The sequence below is a fragment of the Tinamus guttatus genome, unplaced genomic scaffold (genome assembly GCF_059628265.1).
Source record: "Tinamus guttatus ecotype Peru unplaced genomic scaffold, ASM5962826v1 Tinamus_guttatus_pri_ptg000599l, whole genome shotgun sequence".
Lineage (NCBI taxonomy): Eukaryota > Metazoa > Chordata > Aves > Tinamiformes > Tinamidae > Tinamus > Tinamus guttatus.
Genome location: NW_028289133.1, coordinates 2,189,788 through 2,211,786, shown reverse-complemented (window position 1 = coordinate 2,211,786; position 21,999 = coordinate 2,189,788). Strand labels below are relative to the sequence as shown.

The 21,999-nt window shown below is 48.6% G+C and overlaps 1 protein-coding gene across 1 annotated transcript; it reads right to left on the bottom strand.

Annotated features, from left to right (window-relative positions):
- Window positions 1–352: 352 nt before the first annotated feature.
- On the bottom strand, window positions 353–16,943 carry LOC104578293 (cryptochrome DASH-like). Its single transcript, XM_088534762.1, is given in 16 exon segments — window positions 353–629; window positions 2,350–2,399; window positions 2,402–2,525; window positions 3,636–3,755; window positions 7,329–7,437; window positions 7,439–7,475; window positions 8,326–8,385; window positions 9,194–9,273; window positions 10,113–10,202; window positions 12,040–12,113; window positions 12,961–13,049; window positions 13,452–13,600; window positions 14,196–14,326; window positions 15,794–15,887; window positions 16,580–16,773; window positions 16,884–16,943. Coding segments are annotated over 16 exon segments (1,563 nt in total). The 3' UTR covers window positions 353–527.
- Window positions 16,944–21,999: the final 5,056 nt, after the last annotated feature.

The window sequence follows — 21,999 nt, the reverse complement described above, 5'->3', positions numbered from 1 at the left end:
AAGCTTTCCAAGGCGAAAAAAATATAGCATGAGAAAAATAGTTACCGATATTTCCACTTAAAAGCTCCACAAACAACACATCTTCTTCAGCATGCTACAAGATGTTGAAATTCAGCTTTAGTAGCCGTAAGCTCCACTGCAAAGCAAAGGGGCCTGGAAAAAGACCCTCACAACAGAAAGGCCACACCATCTTGGTTAATTAAATGAGAGTTACACAACCCCTTTCAGCCAAAGCATTTCGCAGACTCAAGAGTGACATATTATTTACAGGAACCAGACCCTCAGCATGCACTTCTGGAGTGCAAGCTAGCTAAGAGCTCACAGCAGCAATTTAAGCCCTGAAATGAAAAAAAAAAAAAGTATCAGATCATGATGGTCAGTGCTAATGCAGAGCTTCCCACTATCTCTGCCCAGCTGATGTTCCTGGAAACATAATTATGAGGCAGGTTCCTCTTCACTGCAGCCCTACTTCTTGCACAGCTGGGGTTCAAGGAAATTTGCCATTCTTTTCTCTGGTGAGGACTTCCTCATAGATGTTTCTTGCGAGAAAAGTAAAAATCTATGCCCCTGTCCTTGTGCTGCATCGGTGGGTGTGCGGGTCCTTTCCTGCCTTTGGGATGAGGGCCCTGCTGCAAAAGAAGGATGAATGGTGAGATATTTGCTGATGCTGAAGAGCAAAGCTGATCACAGATCAGAGGCAGTAGGGATCAACAACATGTTCCTGTGGCACTTTTACCCTCCAGAGTAGTAAAAAGGGATATAGGTCTTATTTGATACTTAGTTCAAGGGACAGGGATGGAGGTCCCTCTTGGGTAGCTACTGAGTACTACTTGGTACTACTACAGTACTCAGTACTACCCAGAGCATTAGGATTTCACAAGCATGGAGTGGCAGTGAAAGCCACACAGAGCCCAAGATGATGCGGATGGGAATGAAATTCCTGCCCAACTAAAGGGCTTGTCAGATTTTCATCACTGCGTCAAACTGGTGCCTCCCCAAGGGGTTCCTTCACCAAGTCGTTTGTCTGCTCTCCTATGCTCTCTTCAACAGAGGATGATAATCCAGGCTCTTGGGTAGCATGGCTGGAAGCGGATGTCCTCACTTCAGCAAAAATTCCTGCTCATGTCAAAGGAATCTGGCCTGAGAACTTTGGAACTGGGCCGTGGAATTAAAACCCCACATGGAAACTCATTTCATTCTTCACGGAACTAAATCTCAGCCTCTACAAAATATCCCCACATGAGAGGAGACAGGGAGTATGTGTGGGGAAAGACAAAATGCTGAAAACCCCTTGAAATACGCAATAGTGTCATTCTCCCCTTCCTTCTTCCCTTCTACCACCACTGCTCCGAGACTGACAGAGCACTTTTCTTTACCCATCTCCACCAAGAAAAGCAACAATAGATACACGCCTGACACATGCCTGGCACTTCACAGGATCCACATCTCCATCTGCCACCATTCTAAAGGACCTAAAAAGTGAAGTCTAGGGGCTGCAGTTCCCACATTCACTGGTCTTCATTAACACATGCAAGTTAGCGAGTTAGTTGTTTTTACTTCCCACCACACACACGGAATGGGAATAGAGCACCACGTTGGGTTCCCTTCTGCCCATGTGTGCAAGGAGGTGGTTAGGCCAGTGGAGGCCTTCAGAGATACTCAACCCTTTGGGGCTTGTCCTGGGGACCTCAGGCTTGGTGGTGTCCGGAGGGCAGGGAATGATTCCATGGAGGATGTGGGGAATGATGCCATGGGGGTTGTACTCTCTGTCTAAGCCCTGCTAGGTCTGCAGGACCAATGGGGCAAAGAAGCAGCTAACATTTACACCAGTCAACACAGCTGATATATCTGGCATTATGAATGTGCAGGAGGAAAAGGAACTGAGTAATAAAAACTATGCACAAAATAGCAAATGGGGCAAGATGGGTCCATTCTATAGCTGTAAGGCCAACTAGTCTGGCAGAGCTTTTGTCCATAGGGGTTCATCAAGCCTGTCCTTTGTGACAGTCCTCGGCACAGGGTACCCTCAGGCTGTGCCTGGGCATGGTCCTGCAGGTGCTGGTTGGCTCCAGGTGAAGCAGCGCCAGGAAACACGGTGGCACTTTAACAGCCTGTGTCACAGCAGGTCAGTGCTTAGGCCTGTGCCTTGGGTGTGTTTAATTCATTAGAACAGGCACAGCTGCATAACCCTCGCTGCACAGTCCTTGTGCAGAGCAGGACCAGCCTCTTCCATGACTTTGGATGAAACCATTTCTTCCCTTTATATCTGAAAAGAACAGCGGAATTCACAGACGCGGAGCGGCTGCTTGGACTCCTGCCCCCCATGCCCCAAACCTTCCCAGCACTCACAGGCCTGGGGCCGATGTGTCTGCTCCACTCCAGGGCTGTCACAACGGGATCGGGTAGGTCTCGCCGAGGGTTATTCCTGCTTGGGAGAGGGGGGCGCTGCTCAGCGCGCAGGGTGTGTGGATATCTCCTTCCTTTAGCTCCTGCAGTTCTGGGACCCACAGCTGCACGTAATCCCCCTGCAAACAGCACCACAGCGACGGGATCCACTCAGGAGAGACCCAAACACGTGTCCCAGCAAAGGCCTTCTTCAACACGAACGAAAAAAGCCTGGTTTCTAGGTGAGGAAGCTATTGCTTCAGTTGCCTCAGTCAGGCCTTAGTCCCTCAACACAGAATTATCGCTGAAATACAGACACTCTGAGGCTGGGGCCCTTCTCCCAGCTCCCTTTGCAGGCAACGGAGAGAGGCCAAGGTGCTTTGGGGGCTTGGTTCACCTGCCCTGTTCAGGACAGGGTGACATGAAGTCACTATCAAGATGTTTTTTCTTTCCAAGAATGATGCTGTTTCAAGATGTTTTTTCTTTCTAGTGACCATGAAGGACAGCAGGGTGACTCAGCCACACACCTCTGTGCTTTGCAAGATGAACCCCCTCACCCCTAAATGTCTCCCATAAACACCACTGCTGTGTCCCCAACTAGGACTAAACTCTGATATAGCAGGATAGCCTGGTAGGTAAAGGCAGTTGAACACATGGAAACTGCAATTTATCTGTTCCCACCAACTGCACAGGTGAGCCACAGACGTCCCAGGCATTCATCTAATCTCCAGCCCCTCTCTTGGCACCAGGAGAGCTGCTCCGTTTGTCCCGTCCATCGCTTCGGAGTGCAAAGAAGCGGCTGCGTGAGATACTGATGCGGCTGCTACCCAGAAGAGGTGATGAAAGCCCAACCACATGGCCCAATGGCAAGGAGGGCTTACGTGGCACCTCCCTCTTTTGGGGACAGCAGCAGGTCGTAAACATCAGATCTTCCTTCCCACAGCAGGGAGGAACCCGCCTGGCTGTGGGCAAGAAGACGAAAGCACTTTTCTTGCGGCCCTGTCCACACAGTAGATGGGTCTCTCTTCCCTAGAACTATCACGTATGAATATAAAAAGACCCCTGTGTGCTCCCTGCGAGACAAAAAGGGACCTGAAACTGAGATTTAGCTATTTTGTGCAGAGTACTCACTTCCCTTTACAGTGCTGCCCTCACCCGTCATGTCTGACACAAGCACTCTGGTTAAGCGCTCGTGTTTCCCATGTGGTGCCTTGGTGCTGCTCACTGTAAAGCAGCCAGACGGGACTTACGCTGCCATCATAATCCAGGCCTTGCTCGATCGTGTTAAACCTCCTGTCATCCCTGGGGTCGTTGCCGACGCCAGCGCTGTAGAGCCAGTTGCCGTAATTGCTGCAAACGTCACAGTCCACCTTAAGCAAAAGGAAACAGTGAAAGTCTTAGCTCCCCAGTACAAGGAGGACATTGAGCTTCTGGAGAGGGTCCAGCGTAGAACCACGAAGATGATTAAGGGACTGGAGCATTTGTCATATGAGGAAAGACTAGGTGAGCTGGGCTTGTTAATCTGGAGAAGAGCAGGCTGAGAGGGGATTTGATTAACATGTTCAAGTACCTGAGGGCTGAATGCAGGGAGGATGGGGCCAGGTTCTTCTCTGTGGTGGCCAGTGACAGGATGAAGGGTAACGGGTGTAAGTTGAAACACAGGCAGTTCCACCTCCATGTGAGGAAGAACTTCTTTCCTGTGAGGGTGACAGAGCCCTGGCACAGGCTGCCCAGACAGGCTGTGGAGTCTCCTGCTCTGGAGATCTTCAAACCCACCTGGATGCCACCCTGTGCCCCGTGCTCTGGGTGTCCCTGCTGGAGCAGGGGGTTGGACTAGATGATCTCTAGAGGTCCCTTCCAGCTTCAACCATCCTGGGACTTTGTGAAACGCTGTGAGGAGCTGGGCTTGCCCTTGGTGACCTTCTGCCCGTCCTCTCCTTCTCTCCAAGGGGAACTGCCTGCAGGGCATCAGGCTGTCTGTGCGGTCTGCACAGGCCCATCAGGAGGACCAGGCTGCATGGCCTTTTTGCACAGCTGGGGACAGCGTATCTCACTTCATGGACCCAGCAAGATGGGTGAAGTCCAACTAAATTCTGTCTCTCCCTTTTTTTTTTCTTTTTTTTTTAATCCTTCTCTTCTGCTATCAAGTGTCAGACTTCAAATACTTTTGGTGACCCCCCCCCCAGCTTTTGAGTGCTCTTACTGCAAATTCAGTAGCCCAGAGCATTTCAAATACTGCCAAAAAAAAATCCTCCTGGGCTGTTACCCAGATGCCCGGGACTAGCAAAATCAACTCTGCAGATCCTATTGGGCAGTTTGGAGAAATGTTTTACTCAGATTATACAGAGTGACCACACCGAGTGCAAGAAGATGCAAACAGCACCACCACAGCAGCCATTTCCCTGCTACACTCAACCTTCATCAGGCCATGAACTTCAACACACCAGGATTTGGCAGAGTTTTACTATGGAAACACTAGAGTTCTCGTGACATCCTCAGTAGGACCCATGTGGTCAAATTATTCTAACGTCTAAATAAATAAAAGACTCTCAGAGATTGTGTAAAATGGAGACAAGGTTTCTGTAGCAGGCAGAGAAGAGCCCAGCCCAGTCTCTTTCAGTTAGGCTTAAACCCAACAGCAGAAGCCTGACAGTCGCAGGGCAATTCAAACGTGGCTCAGCAGGGGAACAGCTGTGGTATCAAACGGGGTGTGGGATTCCCAGGAGAGGTGTCCGTGTTGCAAAAGCCTGGGATGAGGAGGCTGCAAGGCCTGGCTCCACAAGCTCCCTGTGTCCTCTGCTCCCGGTGGCAGCAGCCAGGGCACGGGGTGGCACTTCCCAGCGCAGAGGCTCTCCTGGGCGCAGGGGAATGGGCTGTGCCTGGCCCCCTGCCCCTTCCTTTGCAGACGCAGCCAGGGCTCATTTCCCCCTCGGCCTTGCCCCTTCCTGCCATTCTCTGCTCTTTGTTTCCCCTCTTTCCTTGCGCTTGACCCTGTGCATGAAGTCAGAATTGAGAGGGATTCTGCTCGGGACAGCAGAGGGATCCAGCCTTTTCCCTCAGGTTTAGCAGGTTTTGGAGAGCTTCCCTAGTCCCTGTGCCTGTCTTGGGTGGATGGCAAATGTCTTCACAGGCGCGTGCAAACACCCCTGGGCCTTTGGTGAAGGGATCAGACATGGAAAAGGCATCGTTTTCCCCTTGTGGAGCCACAGGAGCCCAGTTTCAGGCCTGTGCCACCTGTGTTTCCTACCCCTCCATCTCCCTGTCACACACTCAGGGCTGCCTTCTGTGCCTCACTCCATGGGAGCAACCAGGTTAAGGAACTGGAGCTGTTCAGCAATGGATCAGGATGACAAAAGCTGAAAGGGAGGGATAGAAGGAAACAAGGACCAGCCAGTGCCAGGATATCCTGCAGAGCAGCAGTGAGCTGCTGCTTGGGGCTCTCTGAAAAGCCCCGTGCAAAGACAGTCAGATCAGGCCTCCAGCAAGGCTGCTGATGCCTGTATGAACAAGAGCATCAGCCCAGGGCACTTCTTTCCAGCATGAGACCATCCAGGTCTTTCTCACCTGGGGAGGAAGACCTGGAAGCTCCCATGTTCTTCTGGGTCCGCCTGTCAAGTGAGCAGATCTCCCATGTGAGGGAGGTGACACTGCCCTTTGGTCAGAGTGCAGCTTCACTTTCTGCTGCCCAACTGTTGATCCCTGGTGGTCTTGACTAAGAGACTTGCTCATGGGCATCAAGCTGTGAAATGGAGCCAGTAACGGCTCTGAAAGACACCCCACGTAGAGCTGTGTGCTTCACATCCTATGTGGAAAAGATAACATCTCCACAGCATGAAGCTACCTACTCTGCTTTCTGGTGGACCCTGGAGGAGCCCTGACCACACTGTGCAGCTCACTGCTCCTCAGGGCACACGTGTGAGTCACAGCAATGGCAAGAGTAGCCAAGTCTCCCTGTAGATCTCTGCAGCCAGGGCACAGTCCCAAGGAAGCCCCAAACTGTTACATTAACCAAAGGGATCTTTTAATTCAAACAGTGGCTTCATACTTCTAACCATATCAGTGACCGGAAAATCTCCTGATTATCAACCTCTTGAACCTCACAGATCAGAAATCCAACATGACACTAACATTTGGTCTCATTGCATCTGTACCATTCTGCTGAAGAACTTCAGCTTCTCAGCATCAGCTTTCACAACTCAGCTACTAACACTGAGGGATAGAGAAGCAAAGATACACAGAGCTGTTCTCCTGCCCAGGCCTGTGACCTGGAGGCTGTTCAGACTCTCTGGTGACAGAGCTATAAAGGCCAGAGATGAGGGAGCAGCCCTGCTCTATCTGACCTTGTGTGACTGCTGACTGGCGTAAGAGAAACACGTTGAGCTGGTGCTCGGGTTGGCAAGGAGGCCCCTGACTCATGGAGGTGAAGAGGCTGCCTGCAGCCAGGGTGGAGGCCTCTGGAAGCTAATCCAGCCATTGTCAATACTTGCCTGTTCTTGGCTAGAAGACTTCCCTGTCCAGAGAGATCAATGCAAAGATGCTGTGCCAGCATTGCCTGCGCTGGCCAAAATGCACTTATTTTCGTGTTCTATTTCTGGGCTGTCCTCTGGGGTGAACAAATCAGAGCATTGTTAGGATGATTTACGCTTTATAGTTTTCTCAAGTGTGACAGGGTTTTGAAACCCTGCACAGGAAAGAACAAAAACATCATTGGAAGACTCCTCGCTGCACCTACGTCTTGGTTGATGGCAACTTCACAGCAGCAAATCTCCTTGATTTTTTCACACAAGCTTTGGGAGATACATAAAATGCAAATAAATGTGTACCTGTGTTTATACCATCCTGGAAAGTACTGACCGCCTTCTGTATCCGTGTGAGGCAGAGGATCCTCATCGGATCCTGTCGGTCACCCAAACACCCCCAGACAGGCAGGGGGCTGCTCTTACCAGCAGGAATTCGAACCATTCTGCTCCCGTTCTCCAGTGGAGACGCAGCTCCTTGGTGAGGAAGCTGGCGACGTTCTGCCGCCCTCGGTTAGACATGGAGCCCGTTCGACATGTTGGCATCGACGAAAGGAACCCCCGTCCTGCCCTCTGCAGGGACAAAAGGCGCAGGGCCGGGGTGCTGTGACACGGCCGGGGCTCGGGGCCAGCCTGTGCTCCCGCGTTCGCAGCGTGCAGGCAGGAAAGGCAGCGCCAACAGGCAGCAGGAGAGAGAAGGCATTCTCCGGGAGGGATTTCTGTGGGGTTTAGCTGGGATATAGCCACTAAGATCCACTAGATATTAAATAGGAAATTAAACGAGGAGGTTTTTTGGCAAGGGAAGAAAAAACGAGGCGCAGAAAAATCATCAGAATGGAAAAGTAATGCCTTAGGTGGAATGTGAGCAAAATAAATATACAATTGGGAAATGGGCTGAGAAAGAGTCTTGAAAGGGGGCCAGTGATAAAGAAGGAAATAATGGACAAGTCCCCAAGGGTTAGTACATGAGAAGCAGAGAATCTGTTTCATAGTTAAGAAAAAGATTTATTGTACCTCTGTGCAAATGGGCACATTTGACTTTAAAGTGAAGAAAGATAGATAGCTGCGTATTTCAGATCCTGATAGATTAATCTGATAGTGCCTCCTTGTTTTGAGATATTATCTTTGCTATTAATGTGAAAACAAAAGCTGAAGAAAAGCAGGGATATTAAAGACCTGTGGGGTGTAATGGAAATTGAGTTTTATTCTAGAGATGGTTTGAACTTTCCAACCAAAACCTCTTGGCAGAATGAAACATGTTCACGCTGAACAGAGGGGCTGGTTTCTTGTTTGGTGACAACAGTTTAAGTGACAGCAACAGTTCAGGCTGGTGGTTCCCCCTGTGTCAATCCCAGCTAGCACTGGGTATGTGTGAGCATGCAGGCAACGTGCAAACCTGAGCAAAACTGTGATCTCTACTGACCTTTCCAACAGTCAAAGAGCTGAAGGTCCTTCTTCCAGGGGACCTCTTTGCCTTGCAGCCCTGTTGAAGAAAGAAATGAACTGCCAGTGAAGACAAGTGCTGACATGGGCAGTTATAAATAAAAGAATGACAACAAGAGACACACAGTGCTTCAGGAAGGGGCTAGTGATCTCAGTGACATTAGAAACAAGCTTTAGAGATCTGTTTCTCCTTCCAAGTATTACCAAGGGTTGCCTCATTCCGTTTTATCCCAAGACAATACCGATATGAAATTCTTATCTGTATCAGGCGCTGAGCCCAGAATTACCTGGCAGAAGTCCCTGGTAGAAGGAAAGGAAACTTGCTGTTGGGGCTGGGTAGGAACAGGTCGAGGACAGACTTTGTGTTTGCAGGGGCCTCATGGCAATTAGAGCCACCGGGAAAGTGCAGGGGTGACTCAGCCCTGGCTCTCAGGACCTAAGTTTCGGTTGTCTGTATCCAGTGCCCTGTGAGATGCCCAAGGCATCCAAGATAGGGGCTGAAAGGCCCTGCGGGAGACTCGTGTCTCTCTGGAACAACATCTGGATGCCAGGAAAAATGCTATGTATTTGACTGTGGGCAGCTAAATCACATGGACAGCATCGGCCCAACATGGCTGCAAGGCTCCCTGACTGGATATTCGGGCTGGATACCCAAATAAACTCACCTTCAGGACACTTGATAACATAATGCACATTTCCCTGCCGCTCCAACACGGAACCATCGTAAGGCAGTAACGTGAGTGCTATGAGGAGAGTGTTGGTACAACATGACACTCACAGGCTCTTCTCTTCCTTCCCTTGTTGTATGGCTGCCCCTTCCCCCTGCAAAAACAGTGACCCACATGCACCTCTTGGTGAGAAAATCCTTCTGCCATACTCCAGGGCCACAAATCAGAAGTAATCCCGCCAGAGCAGCTCGAAGAGGACCCTACAACACAGAGGTGGGGTATTCAGACCCGTTAATCTTGCTCGCACTTGGAGAACTATGGCGAAAAGCAAATTCACAGTGATCATTCCCTCAGCTCTAGGGCGAGAGCAGAATGTCAGGAAAACTTTCTGATCCATCCCTCCTGGGATATAATTCTGTGAAGAGCAGGGTGGGGGCCCCATTCAGCTTTGCACTTCCAACCCAGCAAGCGTGTCAGCACATTCCTAGCAGCTCCGTGTGGACAGAAGCAATACCCTCTGCAAGGGACTTAAAGGCATTTTTCAGACCTGGGTTTACAGTGCCCTTGCCCATGAGATCAGCTGATAGACCTGCACAGAACAGGCAGATTTACACAATTTTTATTAAAAAGAATGGTGGCACTTCTGACACGCTGCAGTTTGCACAAGTCACACCATTGCTGAGATGCTAAATTTTGGGTGAAATTCTGCTCACATCACAGTGATGGGAAATCCTTTGGATTTCATCTGCAAGTCATTTTTCCCCCTTCTTATCTATCTCGTTATAATGATTCAGAGAGGCATGTTGCTGATTTAGACAGATCAATATTAAAAACTATGAACCACAATTTCCCAGCAATGGTAAAGACAACTAGCGCTAATAATCTCGACTTAAAAAGTGCCTAAAGCTCTGGATGCCAAAAGCGGGCTAATAAATCCATACTGAAGCAGAAGTGCAATGCAGCCTAGAGAAACCAGACAGCAGGCACAGGAAAACCTCCATTAATTATGGAGATAATTAATAAATCACTCTGTCCTGTGCATGAGATGCCAGTTTGCTTTTCAGAGGAAATAAGCCAGGGTGATCATGCAGGGCCGTACCAGTATGTGCTCTGATTTGCTGTTCTGTCCCTCTCGTGCTTCTGGATCTGCTCGTAGATGTAGCGTGGTGAAATGCAGCCGAAGGCCAGCCTGGAAGCGGGAGGGAGATGGTTAAAATGCAGTAAGGGACAGACAGCTGCAGAGAGGGAGCACAGGGGCAGTTTTGGGCTTAGAGTTGCTACATGAAAGTCTCCGGTTCTGCCACGGACTCCTAATGTCTTCTGTAAAGTCATATGGTGTTTATGCAACTGCAAGCGAAAACAAAATCCCCATCCTTCCTTCCTGCCTTAGATGAATGTTATGGTAGTCCCCAAGCTACCAAGAGTAGCAAACTTTTACAGAAGTGTGCCAGCTTTTGCCTGAAAGACTTTCTCATGTTAGTCACTGCACCAAAACCCACAAAGGGACCCCAGATTTCAACTCCTCCATTTTCTGCTTAACCTGTTGTATGTCTTCCCTTATACTGCAAGCCCATTTATCATGCAGCACCTGAGCATCTCATCAGAACAACCATGGCTGACAGAAGGCAAAGGACTTGCTGAAAATCTCATACGGGTTAGGAAAGGGGAAAGTCAAGAAATAACCCTGATTTTCCCAAAATGTATTTTAATGTAACTCCTCAGAACAGCTCACAGAAACATTTAATGTTCTGATGGATTTTGGAAGAAAAAAGGAAGGGGTCTGAAAAGCCCTTCCGTAACTGTCGACAAGCTCTAACATGTAGAAATGGCCAGTGTGAGACGTGAATGACTGTTTGCAACCTGAGTAGCTCTGATCTTGGTCCTCTCACAGAAGAACACTTGGACACAGACACATCAGGGCTGGTGGCCAGCGACAGAACAAGTAGTAATGGATACACATCGAAACACAGGCAGTTCCATCTCCATGTGAGGAAGAGTTTCTTTCCTGTGAGGGTGTCAGAGCCCTGGCACAGGCTGCCCAAGGAGGCTGTGGAGTCTCCTTCTCTGGAGATCTTCAAACCCGTCTGGATGTCACCCTGTGCCCCGTGCTCTGGGTGTCCCTGCTGGAGCAGGGGGGTTGGACTAGATGATCTCCAGAGGTCTCTTCCAACCTCAACCATTCTGGGATTCTGTGATTCTGTTTGCTCTGGGCAAATAAATGACCATCCTGGGAAAGGGGGATCAGAGGCCACCACAGATAAAGAAGTTCCTCAGTGCTGGCGCTCCTGGGACCTCAAGTGCCACCAGGTGGAGCCATCCACTGCAGACACCAAAACGCAGGAAGCTTGAAAATAGGAAATCCTGACCAGTAGCAGTCCTAGAGAAAAATAAAAATAAAAAATAAAACCCACACATCTTAATTCTGTAAGGGAAAAGCTGCAGATGCTCTCAGCACTAGGGTAAAGTGAGTTCTGCTGCAGCAGGTTCAGTCTGGAATTAATTCTTTCCATTGCTGGAGATTAAAGCCCCTAATTAGAAGTCATCAGACTCATCAAAAAAGCTCCTTTTGCAATAATAATAGTCAGAAGCAGCTCTGCATTTCCACAGAAAAATGCAATAGCAGCAAGACAAGTTGAGTTGGCCCAAAGTATTCAGCAAGCCGGGACCAAATTTAGTTCTGCTGCTTGCAAAGCCTCACTTTGTCCCTGCCCGCTCTGAGCTGCTCTTGATACACAAAAAGCAGCACCAAGTCATAGACGAGTCTCATGTCTCTCCAGTGCCCTGTCCACATCCCCGAGCACAGCACGCTGGGCACTTGGCACAGCATTGCTGTGCTTAAAAAATCCTAAGGAACCCCTGGCTGAGAGTGCAGTGAATAGCCGCTCTGAGACTGCTCTACCCAGAGAAAATGCCAGGGATGGGACTTAGAGCGTCTCCCTTGTCACACAAGTGTTCAGCTAACAGGTAACATCAATTTGAAGGGGGTGGAGAGAGAACACTTAAAGTCTCACAATAGTGATCATTACCATGGCGCAAATGTGGTTGAATAATCCGCTCCTATCAGTCCGTTCCGTGTCTCCTTGTAAGAGGCCACCAGGTTCTGTGCGAGGAGCGAGGAGGGAAGATGTTAGCAGTGAACATAGCTGGAGAAGGGGCTTTCTCTCGTGCTCTCATGGCAGCCAGACCAATTTGGCAGAGGGAGGCTCCCTCTCATGGCTGCCTGCAGGGATTACAGGGCTGCCAAACTCCAGCACCCTGGAATTCAGCGGCAGCTTTCCTTTTAGCTGGGGGATGTGTGTCACTAGCCACGGGGCACATGGGTTCCTACAAGGACCACGAGGCTGGCCGGGCTGCTCCCTGCCTGCACAGATCTCACTCTGGATCAAAAACCCACTTAGAGGCACCGCTTGCTGGGGCTGGCGCCCGTGGCCACCGCCGTGTCCTGCAGCGCCTGGCACTCAGCTGCAGGAATCTGGGTTGCTGGGATATCCGGATGCTCTGGACACCCCACTGCCAATGCAAAGGGCATTATAGGGATGCCTGATGTTTCCCTGATGCTCTTGTCTGCACAGGTTACAACTGCTAGTGGTCCCTCTAGGGAGGAGCTAAACTGCTGCTGACCTTTGGGAGGGAGAGAAGAAAGGACAAATCTAGGTAAAGGAGCCCAAAGATGGTCCCGACTCCCAAAAGCTGGTGGAGGAAAAAAAAGTGTTAAGTCTGTTGGCCAATAAATTGGGTTCCCAAATGCTTAAATTATAATCCTGGTGCTTGGATGACTTCTTCTTTGTTTCTCTTTCTGAAAAACTAATATCAGGCTAATTCTCTCCATTGTAAAGTGCTATACAGGAGCTAAGGAAATTTTTGTAGGAAATGAAATTGCAGCCTCACCCATTTGCATAGCCGTATGTACATAGGGGAGGATGCAGACAAGGAAATGTATGAGTTACCGTGTCCCAAAAATAATACTGCAGTCTCATTAACGCCCGAGTCTCTCCTCCGCTGCAGGGAAAAGCTGTTCGTGGATCAGTTACAAAATCTGCCATAGAAAAGAAACATCAGCTTGTTACCAAGAAAAATCAGCTCTCGGAAGCAGCTCTAAGGCAGGGAGCATAAAAACCAGACGAGTTCATCATTAGGGCTTTGGGAAAATAAATGATTGTGCCCAGTGATGCCTGGAAACACAAAGGGCCACCTCAAACACGTTCAAAATTACTGATTAAAAGGATATTTTCCACTCTGCTACAGGGCTTGCTACCCCAGCTTCTCCATGCAGGGACTTTACCTTCAACCTGCCAACATTTTGATTTAATGTATGAGCAAACAGACACTGAGTTACAGTTTGAAGGGCTCTCACTGTCTTGGAGGGCCTCTGATGCTCAGTAGGAGACATCTCTCAGTAGATATTTCATGGGGCAACTGCCAAATTAAGCTTTCTTACCCTTCTGTCCCAAATCCTCCATTGTAGGGATACATCCTTCTTCTACCCCTGGAGGGAGAGGCTCGAGCTGATCTGCCATGCGGAGTGTTGGCCAAACCTTTGCCTCGGTTTCCACAACTTTTCGAAACTGAGTGTAGACATCAGGCAGTCTGCAGAGTTAACAGGGCCATCAGACCTCTGGGGGGAAGGCTATCCTAGTCCCTCCACACAGCACCAGTTTCTTTACAGTTAATAGGGAAAATACAGGCGTTTTTATGCCCCGATCCTTCTGTTCTGTTTTGTGGATTCTCTATAAGATAACATGAATCACTCAATTCCACCAACTAGATCACCAATGATTACTGCAGGAGCCAAGGGTGAAGAGTCCACACACAGAGGTCTATTCCCATAGACACCTACATGTAGCCATGGGGCCACGGAGCTTGCCATGGGGCAAAAGAGCAATCCAGTCTAAAGCCACAAGGTCTCAGGACACTGCAGACTGAGTATCCAAACTGTGTTGGTGGAAGGAGGAGAAGAAATCAATCCCTCAGTCAATGATCAAACAAGTCACTCAACACAAATTGACGAGCAAATGCTCTTGGTAGAGAGGAATGAACTTGCCTCTTCCGCTTGATGTAAAAAACAGCACAACAGCACTACAGTCCTTTCCCAGTGGAATTGGATGGCTACATCCACCCTGAGCAGTTCAGTGCAATAAGCAACAAATGAGGTAGGAGTGAGGGGTATCATGGAGCATCCTACCTGGTGAGAGGCTTGAAGGGGATGTCATCCCAGTGATACAGTGTGGATCCCCAGAACGTCTGGATTTTCACTCCATGCTGACCACACACCTGGAACAGCCCCTTCTCTACATCCAGCTCCTCCTTCGTAGCCTAAGAAGAACAAGACACGGCAAGACCTGGCTGCATGGCCTCAGCTCCCTCATGCAAACATATCGCTCCTGATCCAAACTCACAGATCCTGGTCCTGTCCTCCCTCATCTCCACATTTACCTTCACCCATCAAGACAGCTGCATGCAAACAATCTCCTCTGCCAAATCCAACTAGTGTTTGAACTCTCTACTGCTAGTCCTGACACTAGAATCGGAGGGAGATGTGGAAAGGGAGCTGACAAGATGTCCTGGAATACTTTCCACCAACCACAGGCACCCATGTAAAGCAGATAAGTGAGACCAGACTCTCTAAAAAGAGACAGATGAAAAAAAATCAACGCTACTAAGAGGAAATTCAAAATTATGAGAGGCTGTTTCACTATCCAGTATGCAGTGAAAGCTTGTGGAAATCCTTGCGGTGTGACACTCCAGATGTTAGAAGTTTACATGAATTGGAAAAGTGACCAGACAAATATATGGAAAAGAAGTAAATTGAGGCGTATTGATTATTAAGACACCATCTCTTCCTCAAGCAGTCTTTGAGCTCCACCTTCTTGGAAGGCGGGAGAGTATTCAGAGGAAGTATCCTTGCAGACTTACCTTGCTGTTATAGTCTTCTTTGAGTGCCTGTTATTGGCCACTGTCAGGAAAAAGACTAGGGAGTTAGAAGGCCTTTTTTTTCTAACCCCATATAGCTGTTCTTACACCAACATCCCATATTGCATGTAGCAAGGCACTATAGGATGTGTAGGTTGCTCGGTCTTAGCTGTGACAAGAGGGGTGCTTGGTGTGCAGGTCATAGAGTGCTTCCTGCCTCACACTCTGCTCTCAGGTTCAGGCTCTGATAACACTGAGGGTATGAGGGTATTCATTTTATAATACACTTGTGTGTGTGTGTGTTTGTGTGTGTGTTTATGCTGCTGTTTTTGTGCAGATAGCCTTTTTGGCCTTTTGGTTTGGATCCAAAACCCTCCACTGAATTCAACAGGCTCTGGATCAGGCAAACCACTAACTCAGCTCAACAAAGACAGGTCAGGGACAAGCCCAATGCCCTGCAGCCAGGAACTGGCCTCCTGTTTCCAGGTACTGGTGGACAGCTGCTTAAATACAGGTGATGGCCTTTTCTAGTCATGATACAATTCGCTTCCTAGCAACTGGTTCCCACGCCAGAGAAGAAGCCAAGAAAAAGCATCTTGCGGCAAACTGGAGGAGAAGCCAGCTGCCACAAACTGCTCTTCCTCCTTCCTCAAAGCACGGCACTTGCAAGTGATCATTGACAAAGAGCTGCTGTCATCCAGCAAGGACAGTCACCTACACAACTCTCATTCTGGGTACTGTCTGGTTCCCCCATTTACCAATGCCACACATGAGAAAAGCTCTGCACAATGTACAAAACCAGCATGTTGCTTGTGGAAAAAACCTCACCAATTCTGTCCTTAAGCAGTGTCACTCAAACCTTTCCTTTACCTCTTCATGGAAAACCACAACACTCACGGAGTCCAGCTGAGTAATTAGATCATGGACCACATCTTCCGGCTTCCCTTTCCTCAAGACCAGCGTACTGCAAACACAAAAGATTAGTCTGAATTAAGTGTGGTACTGTTGTTGTTTATTCGTATAGACGCCCACACACACAAACCATGGTGTAATACAACAGAGATCTGTCCTGAAGAAGCTGCTGGAGAGGGTCATGAAGAGTTTCTGCCAGAGCAAACTCCCAGGTCTTGGTCTACCCAGTTATGACTCCTGGAGTTTTTCCAGGGCATAGTGAAAGGGAAATCCTTGAAGGTCCCCGTCCCGTAGCATAGCCCATTGAAGAGGATATCTCTAGTGGGACAGGTTGAACAAACCAAGCTCTCCAGTCTCGCAACCCTGGGTCCATGCTGGCTTGCCTCAGGCTTGAAGCCAACTCCTAGGGAAACCCTTCCGAGGAGGGAGGGGATAGAAGGGAGGACACAACAGCAGCTGGTGTAGTTATCATTTTGCAGGACAAATGCTCAAATTTTGCATGAAAAACACTCAAGGTGGAAACCATCTGTAGTGTCCAAGCCAAGAAAGCAAAGGCCTGAAGGGCAAGTGGCAGCCTGAAGAGTGGTCCAGGGAGAGCCTGACACGGGAAGGGTTGTTGCTCTTTGGGACGGGCCATCATCAGAGCCCGGAGCATCCACCAGGATTGACTGGAGTGTAGATGTGCATGGAAAAGCAGAAGGAAAAGAAAACGGGACTCTCTGTGCACGCGACGGGCTCCGCTACCTTCCCCTCGTCTGCAGCGTCTCCCTCAGGTCCCTCGCGCTCTGCAAGAGGAACCACAGCCGGTGCGGGCCCGTCTTGGGGAAGCCGTAGCAGTGGGTGCCCATGCAGTGCCGGGGCTTGAAGCAGTAGAGCGGGACGACGTGGTCGCTGTTGCCCTGCGCCCAGTGCAGCACCAGGAAGACGCCCGGGGTGCCATGTCGGTGGCGGTTTTGTCACCCGGGGCAGGGGGCAAAGCCGGGCACGGGGTGTTTCTGCACGAGGCGGCGGGCGGCGAGGGAGGCGGTGGGGCGGCGGGTGGCCCTACCTCGTTGTCGTGCAGGCGTAGGTTGCTGCGCAGCGGGCACAGCGCCGGCCGCACCGACATGGGGCCTCCGCACCGACATGAGGCCTCCGCTGCCACCGCGCCCGGCCCTCAGGTCAACCCGCTCCCACCTCATCCAGCGCAGCTCCCTCCAGCCTGGCACAACCAGGCACCTTCCCGCCTCCATCTTGCCCCAGCTCCCCTCAGCCCGCCCCAAATCCCTCCATCCCGCTCTGGATCCCCACATTCCTGGCATGGCAGATCCTCCTGGGCTGCTCCAGTCATGGATCCCCCAGTCCCGGCTCCCTCAGCGGCTGGGCAGCCTGCAGAGTCCAAAGGGGTTTCCAGTTCCCCCAGTTGTGCCCCAAAACTCAGGTCTTTTTTGGCTCCAGCCTCTCTCCATTGCAGTCTCCCTCACCAGAGCCCTGCCCAAACTGGTAACACATTTTACTGCTTCTTTTTCTTTCCCTCTTTTTAATCCCCATAATCTGTGTTTTTTTTCTATCACGCAGGGTGTGCTGAGCCCTGCAGGCCTGGCTCCGAGCGTTATTAATCCTGCAAATGCCAAGTATGCAGCCTAGCAGCACCCTTGCCGAGCCGTGCACGAGGCTGCCTTCCGGGGAGCTTAGTCAAGGCAGGTTTGACTAACAGCAGGTGAGCTGGCAATTCCGAGAGGCAGATGCCTTTGACTCCCATTCCCAAGAGCAGTGTGGTTGAAGTGAAAAGACTCACCTCAGCCTATAGTTTCCATAATTCAGGACACCCACAATCGCCCTTACTCAGTCTGGTTTACTCACTAAATTGTCCCCGAGGATCTTTTTTGAATGTGCATATATTTATGTATTTTAATGTGTTTATATTTATGTATGTATTTTTCCTTTAACTGCTCTCATAACAAGAGGAAACACAAATAACTGCATTTCTCTCTCGGTTCCCTCTCGGAGGTCTCTAGCCGTGTCCTGTTCCTTGTGTAACTCCACTGACTCTCCTGATGTGTGTGAGGAGGGAGCAGGGGTCAAAGACCTGGTGGTGATTTGGGAACTGAAGTTTATGAAAGTGAAGTGCTGCAGCTCCCTTAAGCATCTGAATTACTGGAATGACGGAATCACAGCCACGCTCTGTTAGATGCTCATCAGAGGTTGTAGCACACAGGTCCCACTGAGCAGGAGTCCTGGTTTTATTTCCAACTCTTCCAGGCCAGCAGTTTTTTTGCATGCAATCTGCATTTGCTGGCTAAGGGAAATGATGCTGATTTCCCATGTGACTCACATGACACATAATCTCCTGATTCCCTGTCTGTGTTACGAGGGCTCCTTTTCCTGGCTCACCAGACTGCAGCCCTCTAGAAGAACCAGTGACTCATCTCAGAGGGCTCATGTTTGGTGAAAGAAAAGCAGAGCCAAAACTTTGGCTAGCACCCAGGGAAAACACTGTTAGCTTACAGTGCACGTGCTATAGGAACAAGCATCTCCTTTTATCATACCAAAAAAGAAGGCGTTTTACAAATCCATTTCACAAACCTTCCCTGTTTACCTTTGCCTTCATTTGGAGAAGAACAGACCATGCAGTTGGCTTCTCTTTTGTTTGCAGCGAGTTTCTCCCCACCATGGTACCTTGCTTGACATTAAGCTGGGCCGAGCTGTTGCAACGACATCCTCCTGTCCTCACTCAGCTGTTAGACAGCCACCCATTTGCATTGCTACCTAAAGAGGTCTTATTTAATGTACATACAAGCCTGACTGGCTAAAAAAAGGCTGCAGCTGTATTTCCCATTGGCAACAGAGGCTGGTTTCCACCAAACAGAAACACCATCAATAAACAGAAGAGGGAAGATTTGAAACTCTCAATACGCCAAGGGTGAAACGAAAGCAGGGAAAAAGCAAAGGAGCCTAGGCCTGCTTTCTGGGCTGTGTAGATATAGAGGGTGCAAAGTGTACAATATTGCTGTAATTCTTACTACATTAGTGGCAAGATTAATAGTTTGCACAGACCCAGGACGCTGGACCTCTTTACTCCCAGCACCTTCCTGTTAAATCAGTGACGGTTGGGTTTATTTCTTTGACCTTCTGCAAGAAAATACGAATCCCTTTGCATGCTTAAACCAGTGCTTTCTAATATAACGCTGATTGCCACCGCTCTCTAGCTCACCTGAAAAACAAAGGCTTGTATTTGGCCTACTTCACTGGTTTTTTTATTTGCACTACTGTTTCTCTTTCTTAGATTCTGCATGCAAATGTTCTCGAGCCCTCCCTTTGCGAGCCCTTATGAAATCATGCTCTGAAAACGTGTGTGTCGGGAGTGTTTAAGAAAAGCAGTGGTGACGATTACTTTGTTCCAAAATTAGAAATCAGGGGAATTGGCATTGTGATCTGTGGACTCTGGACTCTCCTTGCCTGGATTTTCCATTCAGGCAGGCACAGTCAATGAAAACAAAAGCTGTGTGTTTTTTTTTTCTTTTTTTTTTTTCTCCCACTGATCCCTGTCTCTACTCCAAGAAGGTGTTCCAGTTTTCCATCCTTCCTGTAAAAAGGAGAGCATCTTTGCCAACAGGGCTGGTGACACAAGGTTGCACTGTGATGCCCTTGCAGCGTGAATCCTGTTCTGCAACAAAAGGCACCTTGTAGGAGTGATTCTGTTCCCACAGGAGAGAAAAAAACATCCTCTAGACAAACAACAAAACAAACTCTATGGAGAAAAAACTAATTAGACTGTCCCCATGCTAACCCAAGGAGACTAGACTGGAAAAATTCTAGTTTTCAGATTTGCCCTGCATTACACAGATTTGAAAATTCTCACATTAAGCCATAGTGTAGACTTCAGTGTGGCATCAGCCTATGCTTCTGCTTTGCAGAATATCTCATTGAATATCGCCTGATATTCAATCTGACACTAATTAATCTGGCTGGGATCAGAGTCCAGATCCAGCTTTCCACTTCAGCTGGCCCATTGACCTGCCCACTTTGTAGAGAGGACAGTAAAGGGGTATTCCCAGCTCCAGGACTTTCCAACAACCCTGCCATGGGCTCACAAGCCCAGGCAAATTCTCCTGCAACTCGCCTAGAAAAGCATCCTGGACCAGCACAAGTGCGTTCCGGGATGCATCAGGATGAACATACACCTAAAAATATGTACAGGTGAGTGCAGCCCTGGTAAGGTTGCTGTCCATCTTGCTAACCCCAACCAGACTGAGTCATTTACCTCTGAGCAGCAACATCTCAGGCCAATCACAATGATGACATCCATGTGAGTCCCCCCGTGGAGTTTGGATGGAGCGTGGGTAGGATGGAAGGAAGTAGAGAAGTGGTTCAGCCTCTGGAAGTGCTGTTATAGGGCATTTCCAAGTAGATGTCAAGTCTAATATTAGCATTTAAGAAGGGGGGGGGGAGGGAGAAAAAAGAAAATTAAGATACCTTATCATAAACCGTAAATATATTTATCAGGAAAAAAAAAAAAAAAGGTTTAATGGCAACAGACTCCTAAGCCTTGGATGAGAAAAGTCACAAAGAGATTCAGTGATCAGATCTCAAGCAGGGACAGATCAGACTAGAAACAATATGTAAATATTTGACATTGTGGGTGATAGAGCATAGACTCAAATGGTAGAATAAACTCTGGCCCGAAATCAGACTGAGCATTCATTTTCTCCTGGACCTCGGGAGGTCCTAGACGTATGGTATTTTCTGCATTTCTGTGGAATATGCTGATTTTCTAACTGGTCTCCCAGTCCCTCAGGAGCAGCTGCAATGCACAGCTGAAGGTCCAGCCTTGCACACCTCAGGGGACACAACACCCTGCCAAAGACACTTCAGCAGAGTTACACAGTTAAAATGAACCAGATAGCCAGGGACTATCCAGAGCCCGGGAAAACTAGGGCCATGCTGGCCAATACGAGCAGTTGCTTCTTGCAGTGTGATCACTTTTTTCTTTTTCTCACAGACAGACTCTTGGAACACAAGGTCTTGGACAGACCCCAACCCAGTTATCATTCAGCTGTACCCTTCCTGTAGCTGCTTTGGTGTCTTTTTTTCATTTTATTTTATTTTATTTTATTTTATTTTATTTTATTTTATTTTATTTTATTTTATTTTATTTTATTTTATTTTATTTTTTCATTCATTAAAGCCAATTGACATCTCTTTGTTTATTCATGGAACACCCATCTTGGGTAACACAGACATATATTTACAGCTCATCATTTCTGCAGCAGGCTCTTCATTTATGGCTGATCCAGACCAAACCTGTCAGAAGAAAAGCCAGTCTAATGAAGGAGGAACTGGAAGGTCCCTCCTTCTCTTTGCTTTGCTTGGCTCTCCTCACCCCTTCATGCACACCCTGCCCTTTTGATGCTAGCTTGTTATGGTGGAAGATCAACAACACGCTCACAAACACCAACATTTTTGTTTTCCTCTCCAGAAAGAGGCTTCAGTGAAGCACTGAGGCAAGAGAAGGCAGAAGTCTTCTTCACCAGTGACAGCATCCCATTGAACATGAACAATGTTTAAGACTGGATACAGCTGAAGATCCACTTGCATACTGTAAAGCACTGTAACAGTAAGGCTGAAAGCAGTTGTGCATGGGCTGTGTGAACCTCCATGCATTTCTGATTGTGTTAAAGGCTCACATTTGATGGTCTTCCTCCAAGAAAAGAAAGCTTTGGTCCACTGGACAGTTTGCTTCCAGCACTGCTGTCCATTGCATCACTGATCTCCGTGTTTGTCATGTCATCCATGAATGTCCACTTTTATAAGCATCTGCGATCATTCTTGATGCATAGCACTACCTCCATTCAGATGGTGTGTCATCTGATTAAAGTACAAAATTGGCCTTAATAATCTCATTTTGCAGGCAAGATCCAGCTCTTGCGTCTTTTAATTCTGCATAAGAATTGTGCTTGTGCATTAGTTTGTCATCCACGACAAGACTGACTTCATTACCTGATGTTTTACTGAGTGTCTCTCTGAGCCCTTTCTAGCACTCAAATCATATAATCATTGGCTGTTCCTATAAGAGCATAAACCCTCTATGAACAACAGGTAGAGCAGCAGTGCTTAAGAACACACTGTCATGATTCCATTACTAGTCCTACTGTGCCAAACTAGTCCTATTGCCTCCTTGGGCA